At 49.9% G+C, this 25,880-nt stretch overlaps 2 protein-coding genes across 6 annotated transcripts; one reads left to right on the top strand and one right to left on the bottom strand.

Moving 5' to 3' along the window:
- Positions 1–24,896, top strand: POMGNT1 (protein O-linked mannose N-acetylglucosaminyltransferase 1 (beta 1,2-)). 5 transcript variants are annotated; one of them, XM_069479899.1, is made up of 23 exons: positions 1–599; positions 16,322–16,492; positions 17,102–17,216; positions 17,337–17,455; positions 18,112–18,177; positions 18,268–18,381; positions 19,240–19,357; positions 19,540–19,638; positions 19,811–19,938; positions 20,285–20,355; positions 20,590–20,665; positions 20,849–20,932; positions 21,022–21,063; positions 21,268–21,326; positions 21,609–21,681; positions 21,755–21,883; positions 21,968–22,093; positions 23,062–23,126; positions 23,309–23,353; positions 23,582–23,717; positions 24,009–24,092; positions 24,219–24,334; positions 24,595–24,896. In XM_069479899.1, the coding sequence occupies exons 2-23, from the start codon at positions 16,373–16,375 to the stop codon at positions 24,878–24,880; spliced, it is 2,271 nt and encodes a 756-aa protein (XP_069336000.1). In that variant the 5' UTR covers positions 1–599; positions 16,322–16,372; the 3' UTR covers positions 24,881–24,896. The 5 variants fall into 5 exon arrangements, with proteins under 5 accessions (XP_069336000.1, XP_069336001.1, XP_069336002.1 ...); XM_069479900.1 differs by lacking the exons at positions 1–599; positions 24,219–24,334 and adding an exon at positions 15,756–16,140 and having other exon boundaries at positions 24,009–24,118; XM_069479901.1 differs by lacking the exon at positions 1–599 and adding an exon at positions 15,766–15,854 and having other exon boundaries at positions 24,009–24,118; positions 24,219–24,664.
- LURAP1 (leucine rich adaptor protein 1) lies at positions 84–12,331 on the bottom strand. Its single transcript, XM_069479905.1, has 2 exons — positions 12,134–12,331; positions 84–605 (listed from the first exon to the last, which is right to left on the bottom strand). Exons 1-2 carry the CDS (start codon positions 12,329–12,331, stop codon positions 84–86), a joined length of 720 nt encoding a protein of 239 aa, XP_069336006.1.
- Positions 24,897–25,880: the final 984 nt, after the last annotated feature.

Raw genomic sequence — 25,880 nt, 5'->3', positions numbered from 1 at the left:
CAGATTGAGGGAGCATAAATTTTGGGGGAGACAAGGGCCAAGAGATGAAAGAGCCACAGGAATACAAAAGGGTGGAAAAGTTGTTACAAGAAGGTCACATCATCCTGGCACGGCTCCCAGTACCAGTGGGCCTCGAAGCCCAGCTTGGCACTCTCGTCCTCTGGTGACTCAGGTGGTCCACCTTGGAGCCCCTCCCCTGGCGGCTTCCACACGGCCCTCAAGCTCCCTAGCCTGGTGGCCATCAGGTCCACCTCAGTCCTGCCCCTCTCCCCACCAGGTATAGCCTTTGCCCAGTCCATCTCGGGACGGGGAGCCCCAGGGGGGGCCTGTTCATCCAGCTCACTGGGGACCACCGTGTCCAGAAAGCTGCCAAGAGAGACACTGTCCAGCCGGTCAGTGCAGCCGGTGTCTGGCAGGCTGTCCCAGCTGCCTCGCCTTGAGCGGCCGGGGCTCCCGCCTGTCAGGCTATACTGGCTGCTGGTGAGGCTGCTGCAATGGCTGGTCAACGTCCCCCGCTCCTCCAACAGCCAGCGCACGGCCTCGATGCCCTCATTCAAGGTCACCAGCTGCTGCAGGATCTTCACATCGATGGCTCGCAAGTAAGCCTGGGGGAGTGGGAGAAGGCATTAGTCCCAGGTTTCCGGGTCGTGGGTTTCCCCAGTGTTTTCCAGAAGCCCCCACCTTGCGGTCCAATAAACTATGCTGTGCTTTCAAGAAGCACAGAAAGATAATGGTTTGCAGTGTGGGCTTTAGAAGTAGACAGACTGCTGTGTCAAATTTCAGCTATACCACTGATTATGACTGTGGGCAGCTTTCTTTCCTTCTTTCAGCCTCAGTTTCCTTGTTTGTAAAACGGGCTAAATCACTTACCTCAGAGTGGCTGTGAGGATTTTAAAATGCTGTCTATTAAGTACTCAGCAAAGTACCTGGCACAGAGTAAGGTCTCAGTTAACAAGTATTAAAATCTGATCCCATTGAGCTTTGAATTTCCTATTTAGGATATTAACTATTGAACCCATCCAGATTCACCAGAAAGTCTTCGAAACAAGCCAAAGAATACTGATTGGGCCAAAAGGAGGCAGAAGCTGGGGAATAATGAGGGACCTAACCTGGTTCCCTTGTCCCTTCAGTGTTTCAGTAGATGCTGCTGAGAGAGGGAAGGATTGGCCAGAACTTAGAAGGCTCAGAATCCCACTGGCTGGGCATTCAGGGCTTCCCTCCACCACACGCTGGAAGTATTCGTTTGACTTACTGGGTAATCTCCAGGGTCCCTTCCAGCTCGCATGCGTTCAGTTCCCTTCTCCAAGTACAAGTCTGAACCTGTCCATCCCCTGCTCAGGAGCCTTTAGGGGCTTTGTACTTCTCCTAGAGAGCATGGAATCCTAACCACTGGACCACCAGGGAACTCTGCCCTGCTTTAGAGAATGAAATCTACACCCTTTAGCAGTGGGCATTCAAAAGCCTGTCACAATATGGCTCTTGCCCATCTCTCTAGCTTCACCTCTAGCATGGTTCCCTGGGAACACAAGGTCCCACCACAAATGACTTTTTAAAATTAGTTTTAGTTTTATGTTTAATAAAAGTAACAAAGCACCACAGGTACTCACCAGCAAACTGGTTTCCCTGAGTGCACATTTGGGATTAACACCAATTGGGTATCAGACAGAGGTGGGGGCTGGGGGGAAGGGATGGGTGTATACCTACTTGATGAGTGCGATGCGCACTGCTTGGGGAATGGACACGATTGAAGTTCTGACTGGGGGGATGGGGTGGGGGGAGGGGAGGAGTGCACACCTACATGATGAGTGTGATGTGCACTGTCTAGGGAATGGACTGAAGCTCAGACTCGGGGGGATGGGGAGGCATGGGCAATGTATATAGCCTGATCTTTTGTACCCCCTTAATGAGCTGAAAAACAAACAAAAAATAAAAAATAAATAAAAATAAATAAAGTAACAGATGCACACAGATTAAAAGAGACAAATAGTTCTACGAGATTATGAACACGAGCAGTTCCCCCATCCTAGTCCTACATCCCACTTCTGAAAGACAACTATTACTATTTTTTAGCTATTTATTTTGGTATCTACTTCCTAATCTCCAAATGGCATTCTTACATTGCTACTTCTTGATATTTAGGTTTTAGGCATTTTTCTATTAACGTCTCACACTACAGAAGGTTAAGGATTTAACTTTCATCCCACTCCCTACTCCTCTGCCATACAGATGCCCTTCCCACCTTCCATCCTCCCAATAGGCAATAAAAGTATTCAGTGTTTACCTTCTTAGACTTTGGAAATTCCATTCACAGCTAAGCCATATAGTTTACTACAGTTACTTTTGATTTCTTTTTTTTTTATTTCAGCATATTATGGGGGTATGAGAGTTTAGGTTATGTATATTGCCCTTTCCCCCTTCCCCCCTCCCGCCACCCCCCCACCCCCCGCCCCACTGAGGCAGAGCTTTAAGCATGTCCATCCCCCAGACGGTGCGCATCGCACTCATTATGTATGTATATACCCATCCCCCCACCCACCCACATCTGCCCGACACCCGATTAATGTTATTCCTATATGTGCACTTAGGTGTTGATTAGTGAAACCAATTTGATGGTGAGTACATATGGTGCTTATTTTTCCATTCTTGGGATACTTCACGTAGTAGAATGGGTTCCAGCTCTATCCAGGAAAATACAAGAGGTGCTATATCATCATTGTTTCTTATAGCTGAGTAGAACTCCATGATATATATATATATATATATATATATACCACATTTTATTAATCTACTCATGTATTGATGGGCACTTGGGTTGTTTCTACATCTTTGCAATTGTGAATTGTGCTGCTATAAACATTCGAGTGCAGATGTCTTTTGATTTCTTATAACTTCCTGTTTTCCTTAGAATTATTATTATTTTGCTTAGTTTGCTATGTAGTTATCAGTAAGTTATCCTCTAACTCTCCCCTCTTTTGTCTGAATTCCCCTCTCAAGTCTTTCAAACACAGTACGTGTTCTATCTACTCCATCTTCTTAGAGCCATCTCTTAAGGAACCTTCTGATCTGTTCCAATCTGTCCCTGCTGGGATTGTCCTCCAGTGATTTTCCTTTATTATCTTCTTGGGAATTCCTTTGACTCTGTCCTGAGCTGAATCCCTTGTTTCTTAGATTCCATATCTTCTTCTTTCTTGATTTACTCCTTCATTTGGGTGGGTGGCACTCTCCCTCCAGTAGCATCCTGAGAAAGTCTGCATAAGAGGTAAATTTGTTGAAGCTCTGGGTGTTTTTAAATATTCCCTCCTCACACTACTGATAGTTCAGCTGGGTATAGAATTCTAGGTTGAAAATTTTTCCCCAGAATTTAAGACATGTTTCATTGTCTTTTAATTTTCAGTGTTACACTTTAAAAGTCTAATGTCATTCATATTCCTGATCCATTGTATGTGATACTTTTCTCACTCTTATTGAAAGTTTTAGCATCTTTTCTTGCTTTCCAGTATTCTAAGTTTTCACAGAAATTTGCGACGGTATGTGTCTATTTTCATCCATTGAGTTAACCACTTGATGGGCCCTTTCAATCTGGAAACTTAATGTCCTTCAGTTCTGGGAGATTTTCTTTAATTATTTCTTTATTATTTATCTTCCAATGTTTTTCTGTTCTTTCTGGGAATCCTATTATTTGGCTGGAGGATATCCTGGACTGATCCTCCATTTTTTTTTTTCTCTCTCTCTCTTTCATCTTTCTATTTCTTTCTTTTTTTTTTTTTTTTTTTGGATACAGAGTCTCACTTTCGCTCTGTTGCCTGGGTTAGAGTGCTGTGGCATCATAGTTGCTCACAGCAACCTCAAACTTCTGGGCTCAAGGGATCCTCCTGCCTCAGCCTCCCTAGTTGGAACTACAGTCATGCACCACCATGCCCAGGTAATTTTTTTCTTTTTCTTTTCTTTTCTTTTCTTTTTTTTTTAGTTGCCCAGCCAATTTCTTTCTATTTTTAGTAGAGACAGGGTCTCACTCTTGCTGAGGCTGGTCTCAAACCCTGTCCTCAAGCAATCCTCCTGCCTCAGCCTCTCAGACTGCTAGGATTACAGGTGTGAGCCACCACACTTGGTCTCTTCCTATATTTGCTCTAGTTTCTGAAATATTTCAACATAATCAACTATTTTGAGTTTTTCTCTTTATTTCTATCACGGTTTTATTTCCAAGTGTTGTTGGAACATTCTCTGAATGTTTTCCTTTTTTATAGCTTCCTATTTTTGTTCATGGCTGCAATATTATCTTTTATCTCTCTAAGGATATGATTAATGATATTTATTTTTATTTTTTAATTTCTCTTATTAACACTAACATTTTTTTTTTTTTGAGACAGAGTCTTGCTCTGTTGCCTGGGCTAGAGTGCCGTGGCATGAGCCTAGCTCACAGCAACCTCAAACTCCTGGGCTCAAGCAATCTTTCTGCCTCAGCCTCCCATGTAGCTGGGACTACAGGCATGCGCCACCATGCCCAGCTAATTTTTTTTTCTATATATTTTTAGTTGTCCAGCTAATTTCTTTCTATTTTTAGTAGAGACAGGGGTCTCACTCTTGCTCAGTCTGGTCTTGAACTCCTGACCTTGAGCGATCTTCCCGCCTCGGCCTCCCAGAGTGCTAGGATTACAGGTGTGAGCCACCGCGCCCGGCCTGATTAATGATTTTTATAAGTTCTCATCTCCCTCTCTTATCTCCATTTCATTCAAGTTGCTTTTTTTCTGTTTTGGTCTATATAATTAGAAGGTCAGATGTTATGATCTTTAACTATTGCTCACACTTCCAAGTGGATCTCTAAAATGACTGGAAACTCTGAACCTCACTACAGGGTGATCTTGGATTGTTTGATTGGAGAAGGTCGAAACTCAGTATCTCTTTTCTCCTCTTGAGTTCATCATATTCCCCATACTATACCCATCTAGAGAGTATAATGTAAGTAAGGCTGCCAATATTCTAGGAGCCAAGTAGGGGTAAAGGCTACCAGGGGTATTTCATAATATTTAGTACATTTTTATTTAATCCCTCTTGCCCTCAGCTGTGTTTACTGTCTCCTAACCTGGGGACCTTCTGTTCTATTCTATACATACATACACAGTCACTCATAGCTTAACAATGGGGATATGTTTTGAGAAATGTGTCGTTAGGCAATTTCATCATAGAGTATGAACATCATAGGGTATACTTACACAAACCTAGATGTCCCAGCACCATTACTGAATATCAGTCATTTACCCTACTTGATCTGCAGTGCCAATGTCAAGTGCCATGTATCAGGTTTCTATATATGCTCCATTATAATCTTACGGGACCACTGTTGTATATGCAGTCCATTGTTGACCAAAACGTCATTATGTGGTGCATGACTGTATACATACACACACGTAATAAATGTTTCATAAATGTTTATTGCACTTGAACAGTGTTTATTGAATTATTCAGGAAATAATTGCTTTACTCACATCTACAATGATAAACCAGAGTCAGACCAAGTATTTATATACTGAGAAAAACCAGGCACTGGAATTAGACCTAGATTCAAATTCCAGTTCTGCCATTAATGAGCCATATGAAATTGGAATTTTTTTCTTTAAACCTTCATTTATTATAATATGAGGATACTGTCCAACTTAAAGGTTTATCATGGCTGGGCATGGTGGCTCACACCTGTAATCCTAGCACTTTGGGAGGCCAAGGCAGAAGGATCACTTAAGGTCAGGAGTTCAAGACCAGCCTACGCAAGAGTGAGACCCCATCTCTACTAAAAATATAAAGAAATTAGCCGGGCATCGTGGCACATGCCTGCAGTCCCAGCTACTTGAGAGGCTGAGGCAGGATGATTGCTTGAGCCCAGGAGTTTGAGGTTGCTGTGAGCTAGGCTGAAGCCACAGCACTCTAGCCTGGGCAACAGAGCAAGACTCTGTCTCAAAAAAATAAATAAATAAATAAAATAAAACAAAATTCTTAAAAAAAAAAGTTTATCATGAGAAATGGAGGCAACATATTAATGTATAGCATGCCATCTGACAAGTATTAATCAATAAATGGTAGCTATTGGGCTCCACATATTACTATGATCAATTTATTTACTATGTATGATATTATACATACACATAAACATATATAAGTTTTCATCCATGGTTCCTGGCTCATAACTCCCATAGTCCTTGTTACAGTCTCTTGTTATAATGTTGGGGTGCTTTAGGCCTCAGCAACAGGCCTCAGGATCTCTGGCTCTGACCTTTTCCTACTCTCCTTTCACCTGCCCAAGGCAGGATTCTAATCTGACTGTGGGTGATAAGACCCTCATTCCACAGAGGGTCCTGCCTCATACCCTGGAGAAAGGAATGCTGCACAGAGAGGCCAAGAAGAATCTAAACAGACAGGCTTTGCGGGTTTAGCTCATACCCTTTTTGTCCAATCACATTTCTACACAGTGTCCATGCTTCAATCGTGGACAACCAATAAAGTCTCCATAAATGTCCCAAAGGACAGGGTTCAGGGAGCTTCCGAGTACCTGAACATACGGAGGCTCCTGGAGGGTTGCATGCCCAGGTAGAGCACAGAAGCTCCGCACCCCTTCCCACAGGCCTTGCCCTATGCATCTCTTCATCTGTATCCTTTATAATAAAACAGGAAGTGTTTCCCTGAGTTCAGTGAGCCGCTTCAGCAATTTAAGCAAAAGGGAACCCCAGCTTGAAGATGGTCAGTCAGAAGTTCCGGAGGCCTGGACTTAAAGCAGGTGTCTGAAAAGGGGAGCAGTCCTGGGGACTGAGCCCTCAACCTGTGGGATCTGACGCTGTCTCCAGGTAGACAGTATCGGAATTAAACGAGGGGATACCCCGCTGGTGTCTCCTGCAGAATTGATTGCTTGCTTGCTTGCTTGCTGGTGGGGAGAAATTCTCGCACATTTTGGGGCCAGAAAAGTCTTATGTGTGAATGATTATTGATGTGTCGTATTAAGTGAAAAAATAGGGTTTTCCTAAACACTATGGCAAAAGCATAGAGCAAAATTTTATACCTGAAATTATTTGTGTTTTTGGAAGAATATCACAACTCTAGTTCAATTAAACAAATGATTATTTGGTATATGGATTTTCTTTTTTTTTTTTGAGACAGAGTCTCACTCTGTTGCCCAGGCTAGAGTGAGTGCCGTGGCGTCAGCCTAGCTCACAGCAACCTCGAACTCCTGGGCTTAAGCGATCCTACTGCCTCAGCCTCTCAAGTAGCTGGGACTACAAGCATGCACCACCATGCCCAGCTAATTTTTTCTATATATATTTTTAGTTGGCCAGATAATTTCTTTCTATTTTTAGTAGAGATGGGGTCTCGCTCTTGCTCAGGCTGATCTCGAACCCCTGACCTCGAGTGATCCACCCACCTCGGCCTCCCAGAGTGTTAGGATTACAGGCTTGAGCCACTGTGCCCAGCCTGGATTTTCTAATAATTACAAAGATAATGGAGAAATTATCCCTGCTCAACAAAAGCTTGCAGTCTCAATAAGGGGAGATGCACATAAATGAGATAACACAGATTATATAGACTATTAATAACATGATAAAGGAGATTATCTTCAATTCTTTCATCCTGGAGACAAATACATGAACAGTGAAAAACAACAATCCTAGTCCACAACCAAACTAAATGCATTAACCAAAACTCCTCATGCTAAAACCACTTCTGCTATGTTTTCCCTTTCTTCCCTCCTTTCCTCTTTCCTTCCTTCCAACCTCCCTCCCTTTTTTCCTTCTCTCTCCAAAACTTTTATCTCCAGTCTTCTGCTTGATAAAGGAGTAGCTGGCACCTGGTTGCACAGTAAGGGAGAGGATCTTAGAATATGATTTTTTTTTTTTTTGAAACAGGTGTCGCTCTGTCATTCAGGCTGGAATGCAGTGGCGTCATCATAGCTCACTGTAGCCTCAAACTTCTGGGCTCCAGTGATCCTCCTGCCTCAGCCTCCTGAGTAACTGGGAATACAGGCATGCACCACCACACCAAGGGAATTTTTCTTATTTTTTTGTAGAGATGGGGGGGGGCGGGGCGGGAGTCTCATTATGTTGCCCTGCCTGGCTGGTCTTGAACTCCTAGCCTCAAGCAATCTTTCAACCCCAGCCCCCCAAAGTGCTGGGATTACAGGTGTAAGCCACCTTGCCTGGCCTGGAATGATTCTTAAACGTTCAACCAACCCTTTTGTTTTTCAGCCCCACCTGTGCCCCCAGTTCCAGAAATACCTGGTGCTTCCAACTCCTGAAACCTTTGCGAGTTTTCATAGTGCAAAGTGCGTTGCTCTTCAGCTTTCTCCACTGCTGGCTTGGGACTCAGCTTTTTTCAGGTCTGAATTAGTTACCACTCTTCTTGCTGCAGTTCAGCTTCCAAAATGTTGTTCCTATCATCTTATTCTCATTGTCAGAATTGCTTCATGCCTTTTTAACATAATCCTTCCACTGGCTTTTTAGGGGAGTTTCAGGAGGGAATGGAAGTAAATGCATATGTTCAATCTGCCATCTTGAACCGGAATTCCCACTGACTTCATTCATTCTTCAAGGCCCAGCTCAAATGCTACCTCCTCCAGGAATTCTTCCCTGTTTTTCCTCAAGATGGAATTAATGCATTCAGTCATGGGACAAATATTGAGTGTTTATCATAGGTGTGGCACTGTGTTAAATGAAGAAAGAAAAGGCACCATTTCTTACCCTCAGAGGGTTCATAGTCTAGTGGGTAAGATAAGACAATGAAGCAAGCACTTAAAATTCAGTGTGGCAAATGCCAGGGGAAACAAGTGCTGCAACTCAGGCTGTCGGTACCTAGAGGGCCACAACCCAACTGGGGGAGGTCAGGAAATGCTTCCTAGGATAAGGGACATGAGCTGAGACCTGAAGGTTAAGTAGAACTTAGCCAAAGAGGTGGAGAGAAGCACTCCAACCAGAGGAGACAGCCTGTTCCTCCCCCTAGTCTGAGTGGCCTTTCCAGAGCACAGACCCAGGCATATCACTCTATGGTCAAGACTCTTCCAGGAGGCCCTTCCTGCATTCCAATAGCACTTATCATCCTACACTAGAGTTGCTACTCTTTCTCCCCCCTTTCCTAACCAGACTGAATGAGCTCCCTGAGAGCAGGTCCTGCCCAGTTCATTTCTGGTGCTCAGCCTAGGGTTGGGTAGGTCACATTCAGTTCTGTGATTCTTTTGCCCTTTCCTTGGTCCCTCTGGTGATCACCAGGGTTCAGGGGGCTGGGTTATACTGTGTTGCTGGGAAAGGAATCCGAGGACCAGATTCTATAATCCTGTGACAGTGGGATTCCCTGACTGTGATAGCATCACTCCCCAGAATAGAAAAAAGCAAGACTTTCTTGCCAGAAAAAGAAACACTCATTTCACACCATCCCTTGGAAACGGAGTAAAGGATAAACAGCTCAGGAGAGATGCAGCCTCAGTGCCTACCCCAACCCAATTCTCTTCCCAGGGGGATTCAAGCTCCCTGCTCCTGCCCCTAACATCTACGTATCAGGCTCTCTCCCAGCCCTGGGGTCCCGGTATGCCTCCCTCTTGCTCAATCCAAATCAGGCCCTGGGGTAAAAGCTTGGAGATCCCAGTCCCAGCTCCCTGGTGGTTGATTGTCAGAATATTGTTACTGAAAAGCTCCTACAGATCATCTGGTTCCACAATCCCCACCTCCCTATATTCCCCCCACCACAAGGAAGAAAAACAGGCCAGGAGAGAAACAGGGTCTTGCTCAAGACCACAAAATGTTTCAGAAGCAGAGTCAGGACTTGAACCCATGTCTTCCCCTTCCTTGCCTAAAGCTTTCTGTCAAACTGCTGTGTGGAGGTGGGTTGTCGTAGTAACAGTTCTTTGGGTGGGAGAACTAAGGAGGGGAGGTTGCCATCCTTTCCCATTCCCACATATCCCAGCCTGGCCTGTTCACTCAACCTTTGAATGAAGGGGGTGTGGGCAGGAGGAAAGAGGCCTAAAGGCAGGACTGACCTTGGCCTCATGGGCAGGCTGCCCACTCCCTGCAAGGAGAGCTGGGAGAGGGACAACTGAAGGACAGTCCTTAGAGGGCTTGGACCAGTCCTGCCTCCAGTGGCTCCAAGGGAAACCCCCCTGCCCCGCCCCTTGTCCTTCCTGGGTACAACCCAGTGGGCAGGGCAGAGCACAGGAAGAGATTAATGACATCTTGGCCTGAGGAGGAGAAAGGAATGGGGTAGGGATCCTCTCCCTGCCCTGGCCCCAGAAGGTTCCCTCCCTTGTGCCCTTCACAGGCAGCCTCAGGCCCCAGGCCAGCTGGGTCAAGAATACAGAGAGACAAAATCAGAGTCCAACGTGCCCCGTTAAAGTTTACAAACAGGTAGTTTCCACTGAGGCAGAAAAGAGAGCCAGTGAGACTAGGTGTGGCTCCTCCGCTGACTCCGTGTGTAAGTTCAGACAAGCCCCCGAACACTTGCAAGCGTGTTTCACCTGTGAGATGGGGGAAATAATGATCCCTTTTCTCATTTCAATGGCATAAAATGTGTTTAAAATGTCTGCCACTAAGCAGGTCTCAATGGTAAAGATGTAAAGTGTATTCAGATGATCTGGGTTCAAATCCTGACTCTGTTTTTTATATTTTTTTTTTTTAGTAGAAACAAGTTCTTGCTATGTTGCCCAGGCTTGTCTTGAACTCCTGGCCTCCATGCTAGCATTATGCATGCCTGGCCTGCTTTTTACTTTTTGCATGACCTCAGGCAGTTACTTAATCTCTCTGTGCCTCAGTTTCTTCATCCATAAAATATCACTTACATAGTAAGGTTGCTGTGAAGATGAAGAGAATATCACATGAAGTGCTCAGCATGATGCCTGGCACATGCATGTGGTGAAAGTTTTCAAAGCAAGACAGTCTACGTAGGCTCTTTCTAGGCCTTGATCTACAGTTTGTACAATGAGGCAAAGCCAGGCCTTCCTCCTTGCTAAGGTGGGTACAGCCACAGCCCCACTCTGGAGAACTGGCACTTCCCTCCAACCTTCAAGGCTAAGTACACACTTGGCATTCCAGTCCTCCCAGGGAGCCTTCCCTGACTGCTCCACAACCAGGCTCTCCTCCCACCCTCCATCTCAGAAAGTCAGAGCCCTGGCTTGTCTGGGAACCCCCATGATTTCCTCCCTCTGCTCCCGCACAGATCAGCCTGGCACAGAGCTGGGCACACAGTGGGGCTCCAGGAAGACTTATTAGCTGACATAGTCACTGTGAGCTCCTGGTTCTGGGCCAAGAGTGGCTGGCAATTCCTCAGTTCCCCAGAACTGGCTGCAAAGTGGTGGCAGGTGTAAATCACCCCCTTCACCGGAATCGCAGCCCTGGGGAGCCTGCTGGGGCCCCAGCTGCCCTTTTGGCTCTGAATCTAGACCGGCAGCAACAGGGAAAGGAGGGTTGCTGTTTCCTCTTCTCCTCCCCAAGAAGGTACAGATGAGATCCAAATATCCAGTTTACCTGGGAGGCTGGCAGGGAGGAGACTGAGCCGGAGGTGAGGGGGTAAACACCAATGGTGCTGCCACTACTGTCTCTGCGATGGGTCTAGGAACTTTCAAGTATTTTAAGTGGGGCTGGAGAGATGTTGAGGAAAGGGAGGATGTTTTCAGTGCCCCTAGTCCAGGCAGTTTTCAGCAGATATGCCCTTTACCCAAATCTCTTCTGTGGGGAAGAGCACCACAGCCTCACAGGAACCAAACCCTTTCCCAGTTGGCAGGAGGAGAAAAACTGGTTGGTTGCCTTACACGTAGGGGCTGGGGGAAGAGGTGGCCCCGTATGGGTGGGGGAGGATTTATGCTGCACTAGGTTCTCAGAACTTGCCAGCCCTCACCTCCCCGCGGCCAGTTATTCCACAGGAAAAACTTCCAAGAGCCTGTGCCTCCCACCCCAAGTCCCCAGGACCCATCAACAAACACCGCACTCACCCTTGGGGAGGACAATTAATGGACGTCACTCCCCCAGGATTTATGGATTGATCTGGGAGGGAGCCTGAGGAGTTGGGTGGGGAGTTTTAACTCCTTCCTCTCCAGCCTAACTCTGGGGGCATGAGTTCGTCCCTTCTGGCCCTACGATGGGGACTCATCCCCCTGGCCCGTAGAGTCCACACTCACCAGCTCCATCCTCAGCGCCATGATCTTGTCCCCAAGGCCGTGGCCCGAGCTAGTCTCCCCCGGGAGCAGCAGGGCGCCAGAGATTCCTGGCTCCCACTCGCCGCGCAGCCCGCGGAGCAGCCCTTCGGGGGTCTTCCTGCCCACCTTGCCCTCCACGTCTCGCAGGTCAGGTGTCTGGGACTCCACTGTCCCCTCCATGCGGGCCCAAGCCTGAACAGGGCTGGGTGACCGGACGCCGGGGTCCCGCTCCCGGGGGTCCTCCCTTCTCCGCGGCAAAAGCGGAGCGGAACCGGTGGGTCCCCGCCCGCACGGTGCGGGGGCGGGCGGAGGGCGCCGTAACACTCAGAAAAGCCGCGCAGCCCGGTGTGTAGATATATATCCGAGTGCTGCGCACACAACTTCTGGCCTTGGGTGGCGTGGGGCTGGGCGATCCTGGATTTGGACCTCAAGGAACACTAGGAGACCTCAGCGCTTTCGCTCACCCTGGCACTGAATCCAGCCAGGCACCCAGTCGGCGCCCAATAAGTTTGCTGAATGAAGACAGCAGCTCGGTCAGTCAGGGATATGGGAGTTTAAGGAACAGTGGTACAAGAGAGTTGCAGGTTTGGAAGGCTTCCTGGAGCAGATGAAGTGAGTCTAAACCGATGGCTGGAATTTAGCTTCCCACCCAGGCTAGAATTCAGACTAAAGAAGTAGAAAGGCACAGCCAGTGAGGAGCAGAGGTGAAGCTGAAGAGGTCCACATGGGCTTCATCATGGGCTTACAAAATGCTTCTTAAGCTTGATTGTGCATATGAATTATCTGTGAATCTTGTTAAAATGCAGGCTCTGATTCTGTAAATCTGGGGTGGGGCCTGAGAGCCTGCATTTCTAACAAGCTCCCAGGTGATGGCCACGCTGCTGGTCCAGGGACCACACTTTGAGTAACAAGGTTACAGAAGATGGTTCTAAAGTGTTTGGATTTTATTCTATGAGCAATGAGGAGCCATGAAAAACTTTGGTTTGTTTTGGCTTTTAATCCAATTAATTCCAGCCCATGGTTACAGAAGGATTTACAGTGAGAAGATAGTTACCCCTGCCCTACCCTTTCACACCTCTAGGCCCACTCCCTATTGGCAACCATTTTGAGTTTTTTCCCTGGTATTTTTACTCATAACTCTAAATAATAGCCTTATACCACTATTTTTGTTATTTTTTGGTTTTTTTAGAGACAGGGTCTCCGTATGTTGTCCAGGTTGGATTTGAACTCCAGGGCTCAAGCCATCATTCCACCTCGGCCTACTGAGTAGCAGGGATTAGAGGAATGCACCACCATGCCCAGCCACACTACTTCTCAATTTTAAACATTGTCTACTGACTTCCTATTAAGATAAATATGGATATATGGACTTAACTCACACTCTATACACATACTTTCCTCCCTCCATTAGCCCTATATATTTCTATCATTACTTTTAGTTCACCTAATGGTTACCTTTGTAATTTTAAGTAACGTATGCTTTCTTAGGTGTTTTGTTTTGTTTTGTTTTGTTTTTTGAGACAGAGTCTCTTGTTCTGTCACCCTGGGTAGAGTGCAGTGGCGTCATCAAAGCTCACTGCAATCTCAAACTCCTGGGCTCAAGTGATCCTCCCACCTCAGCTTTCCAGAGTGCTAGGATTACAGGCGTGAGCCACTGCGCCTGGCCTTTTCTTAGTATTTCTTGACCCATGCATGGAAGGATTTTACATTAGAAATTGGCAAAACATTTGCCTTTGTGAAAAATTACTCTGGATTTTGAAGGAGAAAAGGATTGCAGGGGTAAAAATCTAGCATCAAGGAGACTAGGTGGAAGGCAAGAAATGGAAATGGCCTAGACCAAGGGGCTGCCTATGAGGTTGGAGAAGAATTAGACCAGAATGGAGGGCTCTTTAGGAGATAAGATTGACAGGACTAGGTGACTGATTACATTCATTTATAGTGGCATTCAAATTAAATATTTGTTAAAAACATGAATGATTTCAACAAATATTATGGAGAGGCTACTATGTGCTAGCCATTGTGTATGGGGTGTAGAATACAGAGTTGAGCAAACAAACCTGGACCACTCCCTGGAGAGAGACAAGGAGTCAAGAGTGACTCCCAGCTGTTTGGCCTGATGCAGTTCACCAAGGGAACCCAAAAGAGATCTGGGAGTGGGAGGAGATGAATGCCAGCAATCGTGGTGTTGAGTTGGAGGGGCTGTGAAGTTGCCCAGCAGGCAGGTAGACAACAGTCAGCCAGGAGCTCAGGAGAGAGGTTAGGACGGCCAGTGTGAGTTTGGGAATCTAGACGGTAACAAAGGTCATGAGAATGAAAGAGCTCTTCCATGGAGAATGAGTTTGAGGAGAAAAGACACTCAGGAAGGAACCCTGAGAAACATCTTTTTAAAATGCTAATAAAATGTGTTGAATTTTCTTCCATTCTAAAACATACTTATTAGGGGGAAAAATCACCTATTGCTTCAACTCCTAAGACAAGTACTATTAACATTTTGGGAGATACAATCCCACCATTCAGGAAGCAGATGGAATGGGGAGAGCTCAAAAAAAATCTAACTGGTCTTCTGTCTACCTGCCTCCTTGCAATCCATTCTCCACAAAACAGTAGAGGTTACCTTAAAACATAAATTGGACTATATTGCTCCCCTGCCTAAAACTGTTCCATGGCTACTCACTCACTTCAAGCAAGCATCAACATCATCTAGAAACTTGTTAGAAATGCAAAATCCCACCCTGCCCCTCTACTGAATGTAAAACTCTAGGATGGACCCAGTACTCTGCTTTAACAAGCCCTTGTGGCGATTGTGATGTGAGCTAAAAGTTTGGGAACCAACCTGTTAAGCAAAATGCTTTCTATGTATTATCCCATTTAAACCTCACAACTCTTCTAAGTATTACTATTGCCAGTAGAGTGCAGTGGTTAAGAGCTGAATCTGGAGCCAAGCTGGGTTTCAATTCCAGCTCTCTGAGCTTTGTGACATTGGGATAATAATGGTGCCTACCTCATGGAGTTGTTGTGTAATTGAGTATCATTAAAGTCCCCAGGGAAGTAAAACTCAACCGAAATCAAGCAGGGGGGAGGAGTGAGGAGGGGATGGGCGATAACCTACTTAATGGGTACAATGAACACTATCTGGGTGACAGGCACACTTATAACCACGACTCAAGCATTGTAAAAGTGATCCATGTAACCAAAAATATTTGTACCCCCGTAATACCTTGAAATTAAAAAAAAAAGGTATCATTATAGTCCTTAGAACTGTGGTAGAAGCTGGATTTTAATCCCCATTTGCCTGTAATGGCTGTGCAAGCCATAGCTTGGGTTACCGCCTTGCCCACAGGGGCTAGGGGCCCTGACCCCCGCGTGCGGTGCGATCGGGTCCACGGTGCTAGGCCTCTGACTTGAGTAGCGTTTGCCATCGGCGGTGCCGGGAGCGGGCAGCTCTCGCTCAGCAGCCCACTCGCCAGCCGGGCGGAGAAGCCGCCGAGGAGAGTCGGAGTTGCAAACCAGCCGCCGCCGCCGCCGCTCTAAGCACCGCCCGCCGCCCTCTCACCCCGCAGCGGCGGCGGCGGAAGCTGGGGGGCGGGCCGGGCCGGGCCGGGGCGGGGCCGCGAGCGGCATGGAGGAGGCGGAGGCCGCGGCGCGCCGGGCCGAGCAGTGCGGGCCCGAGTGGGGCCCCTGCGGGGCCTGGGGCTCCTGAGCCGTGAGTGCCTCTGGGTGGGGGTCCGGGAGGGGTAGCGCGGCCGGGGCAGGTCTCCCCAGCCCTCGGGCGGCCCCGGCCCTGGGAGAAGAGCGGGGCCACGTAGGCTGGAGCGAGGGTGGAGGATTCGGGCGTGGGGGGGGGGGTCGCTGTGCTTTTGGCCACCGAAGCCTGGGATTTGGTCGTTTTAGGGGCTGATGAACCTTGAGAACCTATTATTTGGCCTCCACCCCTGGGGCCCTGGGCAGCCTTGACTCAGATAGTTCCCCCAGTCCCAGGGAATTTCCAGGTGATCCAACCCCTCTGAAGGTTTTCCTGCCAGGCTCAGAGAAGTCGAGCCACTTTGCCCAGGTCACACAGCATGGTTGCTTGCAGGGAAGAGTTGCTGGGAGGTCCTCCCTCAGCTCCCCAAAAGGCATCAGACTTTGGGAAGAGCACCTTACCCCATGTGACCCCGCTGGTCCCCTCAGATTCCTGAAGTCATGGGCTGTCCAGGACATTGGTGACCCCCCCAATCCGGCATGGATGACTGGAAGCCCAGCCCCCTCATCAAGCCCTTTGGGGGTCGGAAGAAGCGGAGCTGGTATCTTACCTGGAAGTATAAACTGACAAACCAGCGGGCCTTGCGGAGATTCTGTCAGGTATAGAGAAGTTCCAAACCTCCCAACAGCTCCCTCCCAGCTTTATCCCAGCCTAAACTGGGCACTGGGACCCACCTTGGCCACCCTGTGCTGGAAGGGGGCAGCAGGTTCCTACGTGTCGTGTCCCTACCAGGTAGCGTTTTGGACCCAGAGTTCTGGAATCGGAACTCAAGTACAGACTCCTAGGCTTCTGATAGAAACTTGAAGTCTGATCTGGAAGGCTTTGCCCCCGGGCACACACCTGTCAGGCAGGGAGGACTAGGACTCAGGTCTTCCGATCCCCCAGCTTGGTTCTCTGGGCCTGGCTCCATCTCTAGGAACTAACTATGAAGGGGACCAAGAAATTCAAGGCCTCAAACGGAAGAATACAGGATCTCTGGGTAGGGAGGGCGCTGATGGAGGTGGGAAGGGCCACAGCAGTTTCCCTGAGGAGGTGGCCATGAAACTAGCCCCTGGTCAAGGGAGTAAAAGAGTTCAGAGGCAGACAGAGGAAGGTACAGGTCCCAGGTTTTCCTTACGCCCTCACTGCAGCCAGGGCTCTCCTTTCAGGAGGACCTTTTATGAGCTGGAGAAGGTGCTCCTCTTAATCATCCCCACCCCTCCCGTCAGACAGGGGCCGTGCTTTTCCTGTTGGTGACGGTCATTGTCAACATTAAGTTGATCCTGGACACTCGGCGAGCAATCAGCGAAGCCAACGAAGACCCGGAGCCAGAGCAAGACTATGGTGGGGCCAGGCTGAGGATGGGGTGGGGGACCCTGGATCTCACAGCTGAGTGGCAGACAGATCTCAAGGGGTATGACTCTGGTGGGGAGACCATCTCCATGACCTGTCGCACTCCCACAGATGAGGCCCTAGGCCACCTGGAGCCCCCACGGCGCAGAGGCAGCGGTCCCCGGCGGGTCCTGGACGTGGAGGTGTACTCGAGCCGCAGCAAAGTATATGTGGCAGTGGACGGCACCACGGTGAGTGGGCCGGAGTCTGGTGTACAGTCACTCATTCTACTCAGGGCATGGTCCGCTGGCTGCAGCGTCTACTGCCCAAAGTGGGAACTGCAGCTCTGCCAATTTCTAGCTGTGTGGCTTTGGAGCCCTCACTTCCTTATCCATAGACTGGGACTAATGATTTCTGCTGGTCAGGATTAGACGTAAAGTGTGTAAAATGTCATACTTGTAGTGGGATCTCAAAAGTGACCATTTGTCTTAGTAGGCAGTTAATTCATTGATTTGTTTATTTTGTAACTGCTCCTTCATCCCTTCTTTGGCCTCAGCCTTATGCTGGACACTGGGGACCTGGAGGTAATCAGACCTGGCCCAACCTCAAGGGGCTCAGTGTGATGGAGACCGTGATACTTCTAGGGTGAAGCAGAGACAGTGAAGGGCTCTAAGAGCCAGGAAAGTCCTGGAGGGGGAGTTGTTGAAAGATGAGATCTCTTCTGATGGGGGTGCTGTGGATGTTTTCTGGAAGAGGTGGCCTTCAAGCTGAGTCGAAAGAGAACTGTGTGAACAGAGGCGTAGGCAGGAGGAGAGGTTTCGTGCAGCTGGTGTTTTAAGTGCCCATAAGACAGAGACTCCTTGAATGCCTGAGTGAAGAGTTGGACTTTGTCTCTGTTACTGTGTAGGTACTGGAGGATGAGGCCCGGGAGCAAGGTCGGGGCATCCATGTCATTGTCCTCAACCAGGCCACGGTGAGCTTCTCGGGGTAGAGGACCCAGAGGGCCAAAGCTGGGCTCTCCTTGCTAGTGACACTAGCTCATGAGAGGTGTGTCCCCTGTCAGGGCCACGTGATGGCAAAGCGAGTGTTTGACACATACTCACCTCATGAGGATGAGGCCATGGTGCTGTTCCTCAACATGGTGGCGCCTGGCCGAGTGCTCATCTGTACCATCAAGGTCAGTGATTCTGCCCTGGCCCCGTCCCCTATACCTCTGGCTCCAACCCTGCTCATGGCCCTGGGTTCTCCACCCCTAATTTGGCATAGTGGGAAAATCCTCTGGAGGAAGGTGACTTAGATTCTAATCTTAGCCTTGTCATTTTTATTAATTCAGTAAATAGTTATTGAGCACCTACTATATGCCAGGTACTGCTCTGGGTGTTGGAGATACAATGGAAAGCAAGAGAGTCCCTCTCCTGTGTAGCTTACATTCCAGCAGGGGCAGGTCAACAAAAACAGTCAGATAAATAAATGTATAATGTCAGGATACGGTAACTTATATGAAGAACAAAATAGAGCAAGGGAGACAGAATGATGGGGCTGCACTTTAGAAAGGGAAGGCCTCTGCAAGATGAGATGGGAGCAGAAAGCTGGAGGAAGTCAGAAGTGAGCCAGGTGGATGTGCGGAGGGAGAGCAGTCTAGGTGGAAAGAATGGCAAATACAGAGGCCCCAGAGTGGCAGGTGCTTGGCATGCTTGAGGAACAGCAAAGATGCCAGTGGAGCTGGAGCAGAATAAGGGAGGAGGGGAGAGTGGTGGGAAAAGAGGGCAGAGAGGTGGCAGGGAGCAGAGGTGCAGATTGTATGGGGTTGTGGGAAGGACTTATAGCCGGGTGACCTTGGATGATGCTCAGAATCTCTCTAAGCCTTCAGTTTTCTTATCTGTGAAAGAGAGTAGCCACAGAGGTTGTTGTGATAGTTTAATGAGCTAATTTAAGTCAAGGCTTTACGTAGTGCTTGGTACATAGTTGGTGCTCCGTGAGGCCAGGTTTCCTGGAACCTTGCCAGTCAGGCTGACCGCCTTCTCTGTTCCCCCAGGATGAGGGCTCCTTCCACCTCAAGGACACGGCCAAGGCTCTGCTGAGGAGCCTGGGCAGCCAGGCTGGCCCTGCCCTGGGCTGGAGGGACACCTGGGCCTTCGTGGGACGAAAAGGAGGTCAGAGGCCATCACTCTGTAGTATCAAGGGTCTGGGAGGAGCAGAACCCCAGGAGGTGGGGTGGAGTAGGGGCAAATAGGAGCCAGTGGCAGCGGTAGGATGAAAGTGGGCAGGGAGAGGGGAAGATACCCCAAAACTGGAGTCTGGGCCCCCACGACCCCTCATTCCTGCCTTCTGCCAGGTCCTGTCCTCGGGGAGAAACATTCTAAGTCACCTGCCCTCTCCTCCTGGGGGGACCCAGTCCTGCTGAAGACAGATGTGCCGCTGAGCTCAGCTGAAGGTGGGGTTAGTGGGCCCTGGCCTCTGGGGCAGAGCCTGGGCTGGGGGCGGGGGTGGGGGAGCAGCATTTAGATCCTGTTTATGGGGACTTTATTCCCTTAACTATGTGCTGGGGGCTCTTCAAACCACACTGGCCACATGCCTCCAACCTGTCAGTTACATTCCTCTCTCAGAGGCAGAGTGCCACTGGGCAGACACAGAGCTGAACCGTCGCCGCCGGCGCTTCTGCAGCAAAGTTGAGGGCTACGGGAGTGTGTGCAGCTGCAAGGACCCCACACCCATCGAGTTCAGCCCTGACCCAGTGAGTGGGGCCTTAGGCAGTAAGGTTTGGACTCCTTCCCGGCTTAGCAAGGGGAATCCAGGACAGTTCCAGGTTGGGTTCTGCCTATCCCAGGGAGGGAACCAGGAGCTGAGGATTTATACTGAGTTCTGAAAGACAGGGTAGAGGGGAAGGGGCAGGCCATGTGAGCAAGACCCAGGGTTGGCATTGGGCTGAGAGTATAGAGAAGCCAGAAGAGGGAAGACCCTCTGCGCCATCCTTGTCTACTCTGGATCTGCCCCCAGCCCCACCCAAGAACTCTTCCCTTGGTGGGGAACCCAGTTGGGAAGAGGAATAAGGCAAGAGCTAAAAGCTGTTTCTCTCACAGCTCCCAGACAATAAGGTCCTCAATGTGCCTGTGGCTGTTATTGCAGGGAACAGACCCAACTACCTGTACAGGTGAGCCTGAGAGTGGGCTGTACCCAGCACTGAACAGGAGGGTGCTTAGCAAGTGGGAGGGTGCTTCGCTCATCCACCTATAGGAGGAACTCTTGAGGTGGGCAGAAAGGCAACAGACTCTAGGCCCATTCACCTATGTGGATAAGCATGGGGAATCTGGGCCCTTCTATAAACACAGGGGAGCCCTGAGGTAGCGGGGACAAAGAGGCCCTAACCCATCCCTGGGCTCCCCAGGATGCTGCGCTCTCTGCTCTCAGCCCAGGGGGTGTCTCCCCAGATGATAACGGTTTTCATCGACGGCTACTATGAGGTGAGTGGGACTTGGGGGGCCTCGGGCGGAGCAGAGCACAGGGCTGCGGGTGACTGAGTACCTTAATTTGCAGTGGCAGTGATTGTCGGGGACTGGCAAGGGCTGTGAAGTGGGAAGGGCTTGTCCTGCAGAAGTAGTCAGGGGAAAGTGGTCTCACATGGTGACCAGTGGGCATGCCCCCAGGAACCGATGGATGTGGTGGCGCTGTTCGGTCTGAGGGGCATCCAGCACACTCCCATCAGCATCAAGAATGCCCGCGTGTCTCAGGTACGGCCTAGGCAGGGATGGAAGGGGCAGACCCCTGGCCCCACCCTCCACCCCAAAGCTCATGTGCCCTATTCCCACTTCCCGCCCAGCACTACAAGGCCAGCCTCACTGCCACATTCAACCTGTTTCCGGTGAGTACCAAAGATAGAACTCTTGGGCCTTGGGAGGGGAAACACGGGCATAAGGTCTAGCCCTGTAATGTAGCAAGCCCTTCCTCCCACTGGGCCTCATGCTCCTGATCTGGAAAACGGGGGCAGTGCTGCCTGAAAGAAGGGGGGTATGGGTGGAGGAGACCACAGAGTGGAGAGGATCATGATGTCCCCCTCCCTCCACAGGAGGCCAAGTTTGCCGTGGTTCTGGAAGAGGACCTGGACATCGCTGTGGATTTTTTCAGGTGAGGGGGGTTTCTAGGTTTCAGGTGAGGTCCCTGGATCTCCCTCCAGGAGAGAAAGCAGTGGGGTGTCTTGGGAACTTCCTGGAGGAAGTGAGCTCAAAATGGGGGAAGGCCTGAGCAGAGGCAGGATGGCGGGTGCTGGGGCTGGAGTAGAAGGCAGAAGGATGAATGGAAACGGTAGGGATTTGGGGGCTGACTCCAGAGTCCCAGCTCTTCCAGCATCACTGTGTGACTGGGTTTGTCCTTGCCCCTTTCTCGACTCTTGGACCCTGGCTCTCTCAGTTTCCTGAGCCAATCCATCCACCTCCTGGAGGAGGATGACAGCCTGTACTGCATCTCCGCCTGGAATGACCAGGTAGGCTGGGTGGCCAGGGGTTGGCAGGCGGGTTTGTTGAGGCCGCAAGCTAATACAGCCCCCTGACCCCCAGGGGTATGAACACACGGCTGAGGACCCAGCACTACTATACCGTGTGGAGACCATGCCTGGGTTGGGTTGGGTGCTCAGAAAATCCTTGTACAAGGAGGAGCTTGAGCCCAAGTGGCCAACACCGGAAAAGGTACTCAGCAGGGTAGGGTGAGTGGGCTAGAGTCCCCTCCCAGCTTAAGATGTCTTAACCTTCATAATCTTCCACGCCCACCAGCTCTGGGACTGGGACATGTGGATGCGGATGCCTGAGCAACGCCGGGGCCGAGAGTGCATCATCCCTGACGTTTCCCGATCCTATCACTTTGGCATCGTTGGCCTCAACATGAACGGCTACTTCCATGTGAGTGGCAGGCAGGGGGTGGGGCACCGGATGGCATGATGGTCAAGAGCGATCCCAGCTCTGCCACTTGCTAGCCATGTAACCTTGAGGAAATAACTATCCCCTTTTTGCCTCAATTTCTATATCTGTAAAATGAGGATAGAAATAGTACTCCCTCATAGAGTTATGAGGTTTAAATGAGTTAATATATGTAAAATTCTTTGAACTGTAACCATTATATAAGGGTTAGCTGGTATTATTTTTATTTTTACTATTCTTAGCACTAGACTGTGGGTGTGGGGAGGGTATTTCTGCCTCGAAGCACTGGTCCAGCCCTGCAAGTTCTCCCCTCTCCTGTCCTTAAAGTGCTGGGGCCCATGCCTCAGCCTGAGAAGAGCAAGGAGGTCCCCAGGACCCCACACCCCATCTCTGTGTCCAGAGGGCCACTCTCCAGTCACAGCAAGGGAGGCCTTGAGCCAGCCCAGCCCAAAGGAATCGATAGCATCCAGCCTGGAACTCCCTGGAAGCCAGAAGGACACTCAGAGGCTGGCTAATACAAAAGCTCCACTCGTCTCCCAGAGAGGGCCAGGCCATTACCTCAGGTCACTCTCACTACTTGAGTCACAGCAGCGTCCTCCCTCCCAGCCCAGCCTGTCCCTTTGTCCATCACCCCCTGCGGAGCCTGTTCCTGGCTTCTGTGGCTCTAGAATAGCAGGCCCAGGGAGAACCGCTGGAGAGAGGCACTGGTTCACAGGCCAGTAGTGTGAGCTGCGCACGGGGGCATGAGCTCTCCTGCAATGCTGGAGCCCAAATGACAGCTCGTAAGAGCTTGCCAAGGATGCTGGGAAGAGAATGGGGAAGACAGGAGGAAATGAGAGGGCCCTTTATAGTTCCAGGAGTTCATTTGTACGTCTCGTAGATATGTGGTGGGTCAGAGAGTGGTGGTGGGCCCGTGTGAGGCCCTGATTTTACCCTCACACCCACTCCAGGAGGCCTACTTCAAGAAGCACAAGTTCAACACGGTTCCAGGTGTCCAGCTCAGGAACGTGGACAGGTGGGGGCTGACAGCAGGGCAAGGGGGAGACTTGATGACCAGTTCCTGAAAGTCCCTTCCAATCCCTATGTGTTTACCCAGCCCTGCTGCTCCCAATCCCATGTGACCCCTTGCCCTGCTCAGTGCTACCCATGGGACCTGAGGGCCTGCCCCTCCCTGACCCATTTTTCCCTCCCCTTCAGTCTGAAGAAAGAAGCCTATGAAGTGGAAATTCACAGGCTGCTGAGGTATGGCCCAGGGCTACTGGAGTGTGTGGCAGAGAGTGAGGAGTCAAATACTGGGGATCTTGGCCCTGTAATTTGCAGGGCTTTGTGCAAAATGAAAATCAGGGCCCTTAGTTCAGAAATTATTAAGAATTTCAAGATGGCAACAGCAGAGCATTAAACTAAGCACAGGGCCCTGTGTGACACAGACCTCATACCCTGTCTTGGCCTGACTCTCCCAACCCCATGCAGCGAGGCGGAAGTTCTGGACCACAGCAGGAACCCCTGTGAAGACTCTTTCCTGCCGGACACAGAGGGCCACACCTATGTGGCCTTTATCCATATGGAGAAAGATGATGACTTCACCACCTGGACCCAGCTTGCCAAGGTGCTCCAACACCACACCCACCCCGTAGCACCCCTCCCATACACATATACTGCCCCAAGATACCCCAAGATACAGGGAGCCTTTGTTCTGGAATCTTCAACCTCAGAACCTTTTCTTCATACTCTTAGAGCCCCTCTTCCAAACTCCCTGTCCAAATCCATATACCAGAAGATGCTACCTCTTGCAAATTGAGGTAGCTGCTGAGGAAATACGGAGGCTGGGCCAAAGATCTTCAGTGGCTGCCCCCCAGCTCTCTGACCCATGTCTCTGCCCCCACCCCATCCCCACCAGTGCCTCCATATCTGGGACCTGGATGTGCGTGGCAACCACCGGGGCCTGTGGAGATTGTTTCGGAAGAAGAACCACTTCCTGGTGGTGGGAGTCCCAGCCTCTCCCTACTCGTGAGTGGCCCTTCTCTGCCTGGAGAAAGGTGGGCCTAGTGGGATTGGGGGAGATAGCTAATGACTTCTTTGCTATACATTTCTCCTCTTATCTTCTCAGAGTGAAGAAGCCACCATCAGTTACCCCAATTTTCCTGGAGCCACCCCCAAAGGAGGAGGGAGCCCCAGGAGCTGCAGAACAGACATGAGACCTCCTCCAGGACCCTGCAGGGCTGGGTACTGTGTACCCCCATGCAGGCTGGCCCTTCACACATCCTGTAGATTTTGTAGATGCTGGTAGGGGCTGGGGCCGGTTTGTTTTTAACATAAGACTTAATTACTAACTTCAAGGGGAGGGTTCCCCTGCTCCAACACTCCTGTTCCTGAGTTGAAGGTCTATTTATTTTCTCCCTTGTTAGAGCAGGACAGGAGAGTGCCTGGGAATCACTGGGATCCCTGGGCAGCGATCCTGCCCTTTGTACACCCCTTCCTCCCAGGCCTGCCTCAGAATCTAACCTATTTATTGACCGTCCTAAGGGCCTTGAAAACAGGCCGAACCTGGGGGGCCTGGATTTCTTTCTGGGCTGGTGTGCTGCCCTGAGGGTAGGGCCAGCTCTTACTCAGGAAACTGCTATGCCCAACCCATGGACAGGCCCAGCTGGGGCCCACATGCTGACACAGACTCACTCAGAGACCCTTAGACACTGGACCAGGCCTCTTCTCAGCCTCCTCTTTGTCCATTTGTCCAGATTTCCAAAGCTGGATAAGTTGGTCATTGATTAAAAAAGGAGAAAACCTCTGGGGATGTGTCTTGTGATTGTGTGTGTGTGTGTGTGTGTGTGTGTGTAAGAGAGGGAGAGGAGGTGGTGGAGAAAACAGTTGTGATGGATGGAGAGTTTTCCTTACTGTCCTCCAGAGTTTATCTTCCATTTGGGGCCATTTGGCCACCAGGGGATGCCCGAGTCTGAAAGGCCAAGGTTTTTCCCCAGGCTCCACCCTAGGACAGTCTCACGTTAGCCCCGCCCTACTTGGGGCTGAGCTTGGAGCAGCCACCCCACCCTACTGCCAGGCTGGTTCCTCCCTAGCTTATCTGGGCCAGGCACCTGTCCCCAGGGGCCGAGCAAGAGAACAAAAAGGGATTCTTGGGGGTTGGAGGAGGGAATGGGAGAGCAGGTGAAAATAGTGGAGGAGGGAAGGAAGGGGATGGGACAAGACTAGGTGAGGTCATTCAGGAGACTAGGGCTGGGCTAGAGATGGAGGCGTGGGAGCAAGTGTGTCTTTGGCCATTAGGGTACTCTATGCAGAATTCCATATCTGGATGTTTTTGTGGAAAAAAGGGTCATGGTCTCCATGAGATTCTCATACAGCCAGTGACCCAAAAAGGTTAGGAATATCTAAGTAAGATTTCTCAGAAGCACCAGAAAATGGATGAGATTGTCCAGAGGGAGTGGGTGAGATTGCCCATGGCAGGGGGGCATGACATTTAAGGGATCTGTGAAGGACTTAGGAACAGAAGGGTGAGTGCCTGGCTCTATGTAAGTATAGAAGCTGGGCCGGGTGCAGTGGCAAACACCCGTAATCCTAGCACTTTGGGAATCTGAGGCAGGAGGATGAGGCCAGGAGTTTGCAATCAGCCTGGGCAACATAGACCCCTGTCTCTACAGAAAAATTTTTAAAAAATTAGCCGGGTTCCAGCCTGAGCAAGAGCGAGACCCCATCTCTACCAAAAATAGAAAGAAATTATATGGACAGCTAAAAATATATATAGAAAAAATTAGCCGGG

This window comes from Eulemur rufifrons, chromosome 8 (genome assembly GCF_041146395.1).
Source record: "Eulemur rufifrons isolate Redbay chromosome 8, OSU_ERuf_1, whole genome shotgun sequence".
In the NCBI taxonomy this organism is placed as follows: Eukaryota; Metazoa; Chordata; class Mammalia; order Primates; family Lemuridae; genus Eulemur; species Eulemur rufifrons.
This window is presented reverse-complemented; position numbering and strand designations above follow the sequence as displayed.